This window comes from Triticum aestivum, chromosome 5B (genome assembly GCF_018294505.1).
Source record: "Triticum aestivum cultivar Chinese Spring chromosome 5B, IWGSC CS RefSeq v2.1, whole genome shotgun sequence".
Lineage (NCBI taxonomy): Eukaryota > Viridiplantae > Streptophyta > Magnoliopsida > Poales > Poaceae > Triticum > Triticum aestivum.
Window position 1 is genome coordinate 321,331,575 of NC_057807.1, and position 12,188 is coordinate 321,343,762.

At 46.3% G+C, this 12,188-nt stretch overlaps 1 protein-coding gene across 1 annotated transcript; it reads left to right on the plus strand.

Moving 5' to 3' along the window:
* The first annotated feature begins 6,675 nt into the window (after positions 1–6,675).
* LOC123111627 (uncharacterized) lies at positions 6,676–10,444 on the plus strand. The gene is made up of 2 exons (XM_044532452.1): positions 6,676–7,086; positions 9,983–10,444. Exons 1-2 carry the CDS (start codon positions 6,811–6,813, stop codon positions 10,154–10,156), a joined length of 450 nt encoding a protein of 149 aa, XP_044388387.1. The 5' UTR covers positions 6,676–6,810; the 3' UTR covers positions 10,157–10,444.
* The last annotated feature ends 1,744 nt before the right edge of the window (positions 10,445–12,188 follow it).

Consider the following 12,188-nt stretch of genomic DNA (forward strand, 5'->3'; position numbering starts at 1 on the left):
ATTCCACAATATAACTATCACATAAAGCATTATTTTCATGATCCACAAGCATAGAAATTTTATTACTCTCCACATAAGCAACTTTATTCTCATTCATAATAGTGGGAGCAAACTCAACAAAATAACTATCATGTGATACTTGATTGGCATAATCATATTGAGAATTAAAATTATGATGACAAGTTTCACGGTTATCATTCTTATTTATAGCATACATGTCATCACCATAATCATCATAGATAGCAACTCTATTCTCATAGTCAATTGAAACCTCTTCCAAAATAGTGGATTCATCACTAAATAAAGTCATGACCTCTGCAAATCCACTTTCATCAATATTGTGAAAAGATTCAACACCCTCAAAAATAGTGGAATCATTACCTAGAGTTGACACTCTTCCAAACCCACATTCATCATTGTAATCATCATAAATAGGAGGCATGCTACCATTATAAAAAATTTGCACATCAAAACTTGGGGGAATAAAAATATCATCTTCATCAAACATAGCATCCCCAAGCTTATGGCTTTGCATATCATTAGCAACACGGACATTCAAAGAATTTATACTAGCAACATTGCAATCATGCTCGTCATTCAAAGATGCTTCGTCAAACATTTTATAGAATTATTCTTCTATCAATTGAGCACAATTTTACTTTCCATCATTTTCACGGAATACATTATAAAGATGAATAATATGATGCCACCTCAATTCCATTTTTTGTAGTTTTGTTTTATAAACCAAACTAGTGATAAAACAAGAAACTAAAAGATTCAATTGCAAGATCTAAAGGTATACCTTCATGCACTCACCTCCCCGGCAACAGCGCCAGAAAAGATCTTGATGTCTACTATGCAACTTTATTCTTGTAGACACGTGTTGGGCCTCCAACCGCAGAGTTTTGTAGGACAGTAGCAATTTTCCCTCAAGTGGATGACCTAAGGTTTATCAATCCTTGGGAGGCGTAGGATGAAGATGGTCTCTCTCAAACAACCCTACAATCAAATAACAAAAAGTCTCTTGTGTCCCCAACACACCAAATACAATGGCAAATTGTATAGGTGCACTAGTTCGGCGAAGAGATGGTGATACAAGTGTAATATGGATAGTAGATATTGATTTATGTAATAAGAACAATAAAAATATCAAGGTAGCAACTAATAGAAGGAGCACGAATGGTATTGCAATGCTTGAAAATGAGGCCTAGTGTCTGTACTTTTGCTAGTGCAATCTCTCAACAATGCTAATATAATTGGATCACATAATCATCCCTTAACGTGCGATGAAGAATCACTCCAAAGTTCCTATCTAGCGGAGAACATAAGAAGAAATCATTTTTAGGGTACAAAACCACCTCGAAGCTATTCTTTCCGATCGATCTATCCAAGAGTTCATACTAAAATAACACCAAATAATTTCAGATTCATAGTACTCAATCCAACACAAAGAACCACAAAAATGCCCCAAGATTTCTACTGGAGAAACAAACAAAAGAACGTGCATCAACCCCTATGCATAGATTACCCCAATATCACCTCAGGAATCTACGAGTTGAGTGCCAAAACATATATCAAGTGAATCAAAATAATACCCCATTATCACCGCAGGTATTCATATGCAAGACATATATCAAGTGTCCTCAAATCCATAAAAGTATTCAATCCGATAAAACAAAATCTCAAAGGGAAACTCAATTCATCACAACAAGATAGAGAGGGGAAAACACCATATGATCCAACTATATTAACAAAGCCCGCGATACATCAAGATCGTGACATCTCAAGAACACGAGAGAGAGAGAGAGAGAGAGAGAGAGAGATTAAACACATAGCTACTGGTACAAACCCCCAGCCTCGAGGGTGGACTACTCCCTCCTCATAATGGTGGCCGCCGGGATGATGAAGATGGCCACCGGTGATGATTGCCCCCTCCGGCAGGATGTCGGAATGGGGTCTAGATTAGTTTCTCATGGCTATAGAGGCTTACGGCGGCAGAACTTCTGATCTAGGGTCTTTGCGAGGGTTTTGGAATATTTGATGATTTATAGGGCGAAGAGGGGGTGTGGGAGGACACCGAGGTGGGCACAACCCACCGGGGCGCGCCTGGGGACCCAGGCACGCCCTAGTGGGTTGTGCCCCCTTGGGGCACCCCCAGGTCCTGCTCTGGCCCATTGGATGTCTTCTGGTCCATAAAAAATCCACTAAAAGTTCCGCGGTGTTTGGACTCCGTTTCATATTGATTTCCTACGATGTAAAAAACAAGCAAAAAACAACAACTGGCACTGGGCACTGGGTCAATAGGTTAGTCCCAAAAAATGATATAAACTTGCTATAAAATGATTGTAAAACATCCAAGAATGATAATATAACAACATGAATACTTCATAAATTATAGGTACGTTGGAGACGTATCAACCACCTCTTCCTCCCCAAACTCCATTGTTGCTCCAAAAGCTTATTTTCGCCCGATCTCTCTCCCTAGCCAATCAAACTTGTTGATTTTCTAGGGATTGGTTGAGAAGGCCCCGATCTACACTTCCACCAAGAGAAATTTGATTCCCCCCCCACTAATCCTTTGCGGATCTTGTTACTCTTGGGTGTTTGAGCACCCTAGATGGTTGAGGTCACCTTGGAGCCACATTACATTATGGTGAAGCTTCGTAGTGGTGCTAGGAGCCTCCAATTTGGTTGTGGAGATAGCCCCAACCTTGTTTGTAAAGGTCCGGTTGCTGCCTTCAAGGGCACCACTAGTGAAATCACGGCATCTTGCATTGTGCAACGGTGTGAGGAGAATACGATGGCCCTAGTGGCTTCTTGGGGAGAATTGTGCCTCAACACCGCTCCAATGGAGACGTACTTCCCCTCAAAGGGAAGGAACTTCAGTAACACATCCTCGTCTCCATCCGCTCACTTGTAGTTACTTCTTACCTTTACTTGTGCAAGCTTTACTAGTATTGTATCTCTTGGTTGCTTACTTGTGTTGTTGTTGTTGTTGCTAGCATCATATAGGCTTTTCACCTAGTTGCACATCTAGACAACCTTTTTGTTGCTCAGCCTATTTTGTTAAGAAAAATTAAAATTGGAAGTTGCCTATTCATCTGTCCCTCTAGTCAACCATATCGATCCTTTCAAGTGAGACTGATTAGGTTGATCTGAGCGGCCATGAGCTTCGTAAGCGATCCACGGATGTGGGGACCTCGGCTGTTGGCACCGCTGGGGAGGACCCGTCTGAGGACTCACGGCAAAAAAAGCGTCAGAAGGTGCGCCAAGGCCAGGCGACCAACTCGGCCGCCTCATCTTCCTCCCAAGCAGCAACCCCACCAACCAAGGCTAGCAAACTACTGCCTGACGTCCGAAAACCTTAGAACAAGCAGGCAAGCACATTGTAAGTGACTCGCAACAACTCCTTAAATAGTTGCACATCAAACTCTTTAGGGTGAACTTGACTTTCATTATTCTGCAGGACCTCATGCAACTTTGGCGCCATGCTGACTGTTGCCCCAACGACACCTCCTAAGAGCCTCGCACAACAATTACTGAATACTGGCTCGAAGTTGTGGATCTTGAAGATTAACGAAATCATCATGGGCCTCACCATCGATGCAAACATCGTCTCCAATGAGAGAATAACCACCATTAGTGAGACATCAAAGCATCAAATATGAGTTTTATCTCTGATGGGTTGTGGTATCACTACCCTCCTAAGAGCAACTCCAACAACTCCCTTAAATACCTTGCTGTAAAATTGATTTTTTTGTATGACCATAAAATTTAGCGGAAGTTGTCCGAGAGCTACTTTTGTCAGTGTAAACTTCTTCCCCCTAGATAATGGCCTAGGACCCACCAGTCAGTGACACATGTGACAACAGTTGGCGTGGGTAGCACGAGGTTGTGCAGTGGCCGTCGGCACGAGGCAGTGTGGTGGCCGCCAACACGAGGTGGTGTGGTGGCTGCCGACGAGGGGCGGTGCGGGCGGTGGCGTTCCAGCAAGGTTCTAGCGCGGGCTACGGTGAAGTTCCAAGCAGTTACTAGCCCACCAAAATTCATCTTCCCGTAAACCCGCAGGAAGATTGAGGCTAATCTACGGGATCCCTTAAAGTTATGGTAGATTTAGGGGATGTGTTTGAGAGCTTCCCCCCCCCCCCAACTTCCTGTAAACAATGGTTATTTTAGAGATAGCGGAGCTGTTGGGGTCGCTCTAATCATCCAACCACTGGTTGGTTCTCTTTATTTATGTATTAATCAAACATCATGTTTTGTAGGGTACTTATTCATGTGAATCAAACATCCAATTCTGCTGTGTGTTTTTCATAATTCTTTGTTTTGCACTTGTGGTTCTTGTCATATTTTTGTATTTTTATCCATGTTTCTTTGAAGGAAAACTCTCACTGTCAAACGGCTGAAAAGAGATTCTGCGTCCACCGCCTTCCCTACGCAACACTCACGTCTTCACCTTTCCCGATTCCTGAAACAACACCCCAACCGCAACATCGTCCTCTTGACTCTCCTCTCCCTGTCGCGTCTCTCCTCCCCTGTTGCAAATCAGACGAGGTGCTGGCAGCCGGCGGCCCCACCACACACATCGGTGTTGCACACCTATATCCTCTGCATCTAGATTGGGATTGTCAACGCCGACTCACGCAACCCGGTCCTAGCTCCAGTGGTGCGTGACATCTTTGTTGGCGTTGCTGACGCCCATGGAGCCCTCCCTACTGATGTGGCGACCTGTGTGCAAGCACCACTGTTCGTGGCAAGAAGGGGCCGGCCCAAGCGAGCTTGTCCATGACCATGGCAACCAGTGGATAATTTATTTGCAACAAGGATGTTTTTATTGTTGTTGCAAAAGATGGTGGTCAATGATGGCAGCTTAGACAAGCTTTTGCAACATCATCTCTGTTACAAAAAAAAACTACAATAAAACCTATGTTGTAGAAAAATAAATCTATAACAAGATTTGTGTTGTAATGATGGAGGCGTGCTCGGCCGTTTGATGCGCCATATTTGACGGCTCGCGGCCAGGTCGATCTTTTTAAAAAGATCAACCGATGAACGCGTAGGATGCTAGAGCAGAGAGCGAGGGTAGAGAATGGAAGTGAGCAGAGTTGCTTAAGGGAGATGTAAGTGCCTTCCTTGGAGCACGGGTGGAGTGAGCTAGAGTGAGGAGTTACCCATAGGTTTGTTCTGTGTTTCAGGTGGAGTTGAGTTTATGTAATTTGTAAACTTCAATGTATTTTTGCATGATAATACGTGTCTCATTAATAAAATAAAGATTAGTTACAAGCCACGTAAACTTCGACATTACATGACTGCAAAATAGGATAATCCTATGCAAAAAACCAGCGCCTATCCCGCTTCACCAAGGAAAAGGAGACATACCACCTCTTCACCTGAGCTCGACGCGGGTCCATCACTGACTAGCAGCTTTACGAACCTCCAAAGTAGTTTGCTTTAAGCAAAACCATTGCCGTTGAAAGAATCAGACCGAGGCAACAATGTCCCCGGACACGCCATCAAATTCCAGAACTGACACCCCCGCATGACTATGACGTCGGGGGAGGAAATCAGAACTGGCAGCCTCCAACCACAAACCCAGCACAAGATGCAGCATCCTCCAGCTGTCACTTGCGTAGAAAACCGTTTGCGCGTACTCCTGAATGACAAAACCTCCCTGCTCCACCATGACATCGAAGACAACGCCACAACAACGGGGACAGAGCAGAAGGAGAGACACACCTAATGAAGTCACCGCCGCCGCCTCGCAGACACCATCCATGAACCCTAATGTCGCCGATTTGAAGGATCGGCAAACACATGATGCCATCAACTCCGAGACACCGCCATGATGAGCACTGCCAGTGTGGGAGTGAAGTTGAGGCAGATTTATTCACGTGGGCGCCGCTCCCACCACCCCAAATGCGCATCTCGACCTATAAATCCAAACCCTAACTACAGAGTGGAGGAACGGGGTCCCCTCCCTCCCGCCGCCGGAGCAGCAGCCGAAGGGAGAGGGGGCCAGCGCCCTGGCCGGTGGAGATCGGTGGAAGAAGATCCGCCTCCCTAGTCGCCTAGTTCCTGGCGGCGGCTAAGGTAGGGAAAACACGCCCCTGCTTGTAAACTTTAGTGTGAATGGGCCCTTTACCCTGTCCTCTTCTTTATAAATACAATACGTACTCGTGCGCATACGAGATCTTTTAAAACAACAAATCAAAGATGTCCTAAAATAGTGGATATGGAGCATGTGATTCCGAGCACCGGTGACTCCGAATGAACAGTAAAATTCAAAAAAATAGTAAATTTTTTAAAAAAAAATCTAAATTTTTTTGTCAAGAAACTTTGATGTTTTTTCTACGTGCGTGCCAATTTCACGGTGAAATGACATTTGTGGAGGTCTCGGCAAAAAAACAAAATCATGGTCCAAAAAAACTGTTTTTGGAAGCATTTTGGAGCATCGATTTTTTTTTGCGGAGACATGCATGAATGTCATTTTGTCATGAAATTTTGCACGCATGTAGAGAAAACATCAATGTTTGTTGCTAAAAAAATTCAGATTTTTTTGAACATTTTAAATATATTTTTCGTGTGTAAGGGTGCGTGTGAACTCGAGCTCACGATAGCACTTTCGTAAAATAGTGGTGTACTATTCCGTAGAACAAAAGGAGAAGAAACAAAATACTCCGAACTTCGAGAGTTCGCATCATCCACAAAGGTGGAAGGAACACAGCACCAAGCCCTCCCCTGCACCCTACTCCCTACCCACCTAGCCGGAGGAGAACCGAAGTCGCCGCTGCCGCCGCTCGCCCCAGTAAAATGGACACCGTGGGTGCCCGGCTGAGCCGCTCCTCCACGCGATATGGCCCCGTCGGCAGCAGCAACGCCTCCTTCAGCGGGCCCGTCAGGAAGTGGCGCAAGGCGTGGGTCCCTCTCGCCGGCGGCGGCGCGGGGTCCGCCTCCGCCGGTATGGGCCCCATTGGGTGCCCCAGGGGTAACAAGGTGGTGCTGCTCAAGTGGGCGCCGGTGAGTGGCGCCGGCGACGGTAACGGCAAGGAGGTCGCCTCGGCGGTCACCAGACGGCGATACGTTCCGGTGAGGCTTCTTGGCTTCAAAGATTAGGTCTTGGCGATTGTTCGGTTGCTTTATTGCGCTCTGGTAGGTTCGATCTGCTTCGGAGGTCGGACATTTGGCCGTTCTTGCCTTCTTGGCTTCTCCCAGGTCATAGTTTTAGGCACAATGTAGGAGGGGATAGGAGACCATACGGGCTCTTCTTGGATGATTTTGGCACTAGCGTCAGCAATAGGGTCTGGATGCCGGAAATGTAGGATTTGGGGTTGGCCTTCTACTTCAGCTTGGGTTGTGCTAGGGTTTTGTAGCGTAATCAGTGCATGGTGGGAATTTCAGACTCAGTTGATGAGGGTAGTAGGCTATGTCCAGGCAAAAAAGGACAATAGCAGGCCTTGCAATTCTTCAGTAGAACTCGTTCAAGGAGAGCGTCCTGGTTCAACAATTGTGGAGATTTCTGAGTGATTGTTTGGGCGGTTGTGCCTCTGCTTCTGCCTCAAGGCTCAAGATTTAGCCTTGTGGTTAGGATTTGAGTATTGGTGACACTCCTAAATTAGTCAATTTAGTGGTTGCACTGATGGTTAAACACCGAATATGGGGTCATTGATTGATTACCTAGTGTTCTTATTTTTATTGTCATTTTTCACATGTATTCAGATATGCTTTTGAAAGAAAGTCCATCTGAATCCTGAACTATTGTGCTTGGTTTGATTTGAGTCCTAAAGGGTTAAACTATGATACCGTACCATCTATATTAAACCCTGAACTTTCAAAAACTATCTATTTTAAACTCTGAATTTCTTAACATTTCCTACTTCTACAAAAAAAGAACAGTTTTTGTGAAGACCCTGAAATGCACAACCACTATCCAAAACCGAGGTAGGTTTCAAGTGAATGGTTTTAGAAAGTTCAGGGTTTAATATGGACAATTTCATAATTCAGGGTTTAACACCATAGTCTAGGGTTTAAAATGGACTTGTATGTTTACAATTGTTGTGTACATATATGATAGGCTCTTGTGGATGCAACTATTTCTTTCATAGGTCTTGGTGCTCTTTTACTTTGTTCCTACAGTCGACAGTGTGTTGAGCTTCAGGTTTGCTTTACAGAGAGACTTAGAACTGGTGGATGCAATCAATTTGTGTAGAAGTATGTGTGCACTGAAAATATTGCCAGTAGTGACTGTCTATTTGAATTTAGTTACGGCACTTCTAACAATGTAACTTCCAGTTCGAGGATAAGGCTAATGATAAAGATTCGTCATCTGATGGTAAACAAATGGTATAAGGAAATTCACCCGACAGAGCCAAAATAATGGACAAGTTCAAGCCGCCCCCCGCGTGGGCGACCGGGAGGCCCCAGATCCCATCGCCGCCGAACCTCCCCCACTCCTCCTCCTCCCTCGCCGCCGCCCAAGGGCGCGGCCAGGCGAAGCCTAGCTGTCGCCGGCGGCGGCGGGGACTCGGGCCCTCTCGCTCGGGTGGGGCTGGCGCGGGCCGGCGCCGCCGGGCCGGAGCGTGGCTGCGGGCCGGTCGCCACGGCGGGTGGTGGCGGCGCCTCGGCGACGTCGATTCCCCACGGCAGGAGGCCTTGCGATCTGGTGCGTTGCGGCCGCCAGGGACGGCGGCGGCGTGACCGGATCGGTTCGCGGCGGCGCGGCCGGATTGATCGCTGGTTGGCCGGCGGCACGGTGGTGGGTGCGACTCGTCGGCAGCTGGGCAGATCCGCGGGATTCTACCCTTGTCTGGCCCTTGACAGCGCGGGCAACTACGGGGGAAACCCTAGATCTCCTTTGGATCGAGCGATGGCGGCGCTTTTGCGTTGTAATCCCTCTTTAGGGCATTGTTTTGGAGTTTGCTCCGGTTGAAGGGACCAGCGACGTCGGCGGCGCACGTCTGGTGGAGCAACTGCCGATGAAAATCGCGCCGACTACGGTCATGGCGGACGATGGCGGCGTCTTAGATGTCGTTCCCTTGTCGAGGCATCGTCGTTGCAGTTTGCATCATCAGGCTCGGGATGCTCCGAGGGAAACCCTACATCTGGGTCTTCCGGATCGGACGATGATGGCGTTTTATCGCTTTCCCTCCTGGGGGCATCGTTTTGGAGTAAGTGATGGCTGGGGGGATGGTGGAGCGGTGCTTCATCTCACACATCGATGGCGGCGGATATCGGCGGCATGGCGCTGTGGAGGCTCGGCGTCCGATGCACGGAGATGGACTCGCGCAGGAGGAGGTTGCTGTCTGGCGTCATGGTGACGTCGATGGCAGAGTGGCCAGACAAGGTAGAAGCCTCAATATGATCTGAAGACGGACCTGTGGAAGATGGCGGCGACGACACACGAGTGCGTCTGACCGGATTGTGCCCCAGACCCGATATGTGGCTCGGCTGGGGCTTCCGAATATGTTTCGGCTTCCGGCTTTTGATGTTAGGCTTAGGTGAGTGGTTTGGGTAGTGGCCCAGCTAGCATCCCTTCATCATTTTGGATAGGAGTAGCGGCATGTGTTGCCAAGATGGTGGATTCAGGCACATTGTTGTAATACTTTGTAAGGTCCTCGAGAATAATCAATAAAGTGGCCGTATGCATCTCCCAGATGCAGAGGCCGGGGGTCATCCTCCTTTTCTAAAAAAAAAAAGTTTCATGTACGTATTTTGGGTTTGCTGGGCTTTCATTTGGAAAATGGATATAGCTGAATAAACAGAATTGATACATCAAGTACAAGTAGTAGTTTTTCAATCATTTTATTTGTAAAGTTCAGCGATATGTTTGCGTTCATTTGTTACATCTATTGTGCTAAGCTCATTTTCCCTTGTGCCAAGTAACTGGGAAAGGACCCCATTAAAATTTTTGTACTCGCCCAACATCAGTTTCTGTTTTCCTGGTTGTCACTACAGGTCTTATACGTGTCTCTGTACCCTCTTTCAGGTTTCGGGTGTGCCACAGAACCCTACCAGAAAAGGCGGCAGCACCGAGCTGAACTTGAACCTCGGTTTGGAGGACCCGGATGATGACAGCGACGCTGATTTGAGCCCAGACGAACAGCGTGACATGGGCAGCACCCCGCGTTCGGAGAACCGACTGAAGAGGAAAGTGTTTTAACCGTCGACCTCGGATACTAGAACCTAAGCAGCAGCAGCAGCTCCATGTTCCACATGAGTTCTGCACCATCTTTGCGATGCGAGGTCCCTGGAGTAGCCTTATTATTATTAGTGTGTAGCTTCTATCTGCTGTGCTCCCGTGTTTCAGTAGATGAATTGATGTTGTTTCATGCCAATTGGGAGGCTTATCGCCTTGTTATTGTTGTATTAATGTCATGAACTTGTGAGGAAACTGGTAGTGTACTGTGTACCAGCACGTTGTTCTATGGAATCCTTTTCAGTCGTGAGAGGTGATCGGCGCCCTCAATGGCCATCGTTCGTGGATGCTAGAACACGGAACGGGACCCATAGTTTCCTTTTTCCTTTCTCTTTTATTAAGAGCAACCTACATTTTTTTTAAAGCAACATATTTTATTCCTCAGATAATAGACATATCGTTTACAATATAGTGAGAAATAAAATAAAATCAGGGATTATAGATTCCCAAAACATAGAAGATTTTTCACTAAATGTGTTTTTCGCTAGGTTGTGAGCCACTTCATTTGCTTCATGGCGACACCGTGTGTATCAGACACTCACAAAGTCCAGCCCTAAATGTTTGCATTCAAGTACCATTGCAACATCTGAGCCCACATACGTTTCTGGTTATTGCACTGTTTCCACCACAAAGTTACAATGTGACTCAATGATCACTTTGTTACATCCGATCCTCCATGCTAGATATAATCCATTCCGGATAGCTGAGCCCACATACGTTTCTGGTTGTTGCGCTGCTTCCACCACAAAACTACAATCCGACTCAATAATCATTTTGTTACATCCGATCCTCCCTACTAGATATAATCCATTCCGGATCGCTGTCATCTCTGCTGAGTCAATCGCTGGTCACCCGAGGAACGAATCATGTTGCCTCAACAATGAAGTTTCCTCTTCCATCACGGACAATAGAGCCTGTTGTACCGGAGAGTTTCAACTCGGAAAGCAGCATCAACATTGATTTTGACCACACCCCTAGTCGGCCTCTTCCACATATAAGCATGGCTTCTTGTAGGATGATCCGTCATATAACTTCGAGTATAATTTGTTGCTAGAACTTTTATTGAAATCACGGCTCTTTCGGGGTTCTGAGTTGGCTCGCCTTTGGTATGTTGACGACGTTGCCACCATAGGTACCAGGCTGCTACCATCATAAGTTCTGTGGTCGGCAGTCCATCCGTGACCGAGTTTATCTTGCTCAGGATCTCAACAGTAATAGAGCCTGATCGGTCCCGCCTTACCGCTTCCGCGACAATGTTCTGCACCCATAAAGTTGTCCAAACTTCCTTTGCCCTCTTACATGTAAAGAGATAATGCTGGATGTCTTCAACTCCAGTCGCACAGAACATGCACAGAACATGCATTAAGGGACCAGTGGTATGTGTCTATTTGCAAGAATTCCATAGCAAGGAAGTGATCCATTTAGCGCCTTCCACGCAAAATATTTGAACTTACCTGGGATTTTGAGGTTCCAAATTTCCTTCCAATTTGTATTAGTGTTTATGTTTCCTTGTCCATCTGTTCAAACAAGGCGTTGGCCAAACTGGTGTTCAAACTCTTCGTGGTAGGCCGATCGGACCCCGATCGCATATAATTCCAAGCTATAAAATCTTCCACAAGCTGAACATTTAAAGGGATTTGGAGGATCCTATAAGCATCCACCAGAGAAAAAACATCTCGAATCAACACTTCATCCCATGTGCCATTATGTGAATCTATGAGTTCCTCCACATATCTGAGCATAGTTGCACCTCTACGGGTAATTACCTTCCGTGAAGGGCTTGATGGAATTCATGGGTCTTGCCTAATATCAATTTGTGCTCCCAGTCCCACACGGCAGATACAACCCCGTTGAAAAGTTTGGATGCCCACAACAATGCTTTGCCAAGTGTATGAGAACCCTTCTTTGGTCCAGCCTTCAAAATGTTACCATTTGGATAATATTTTGCAGTTAAAACACATGCACATAAGGAGTCCGGATTCTGGATTAGTCGCCA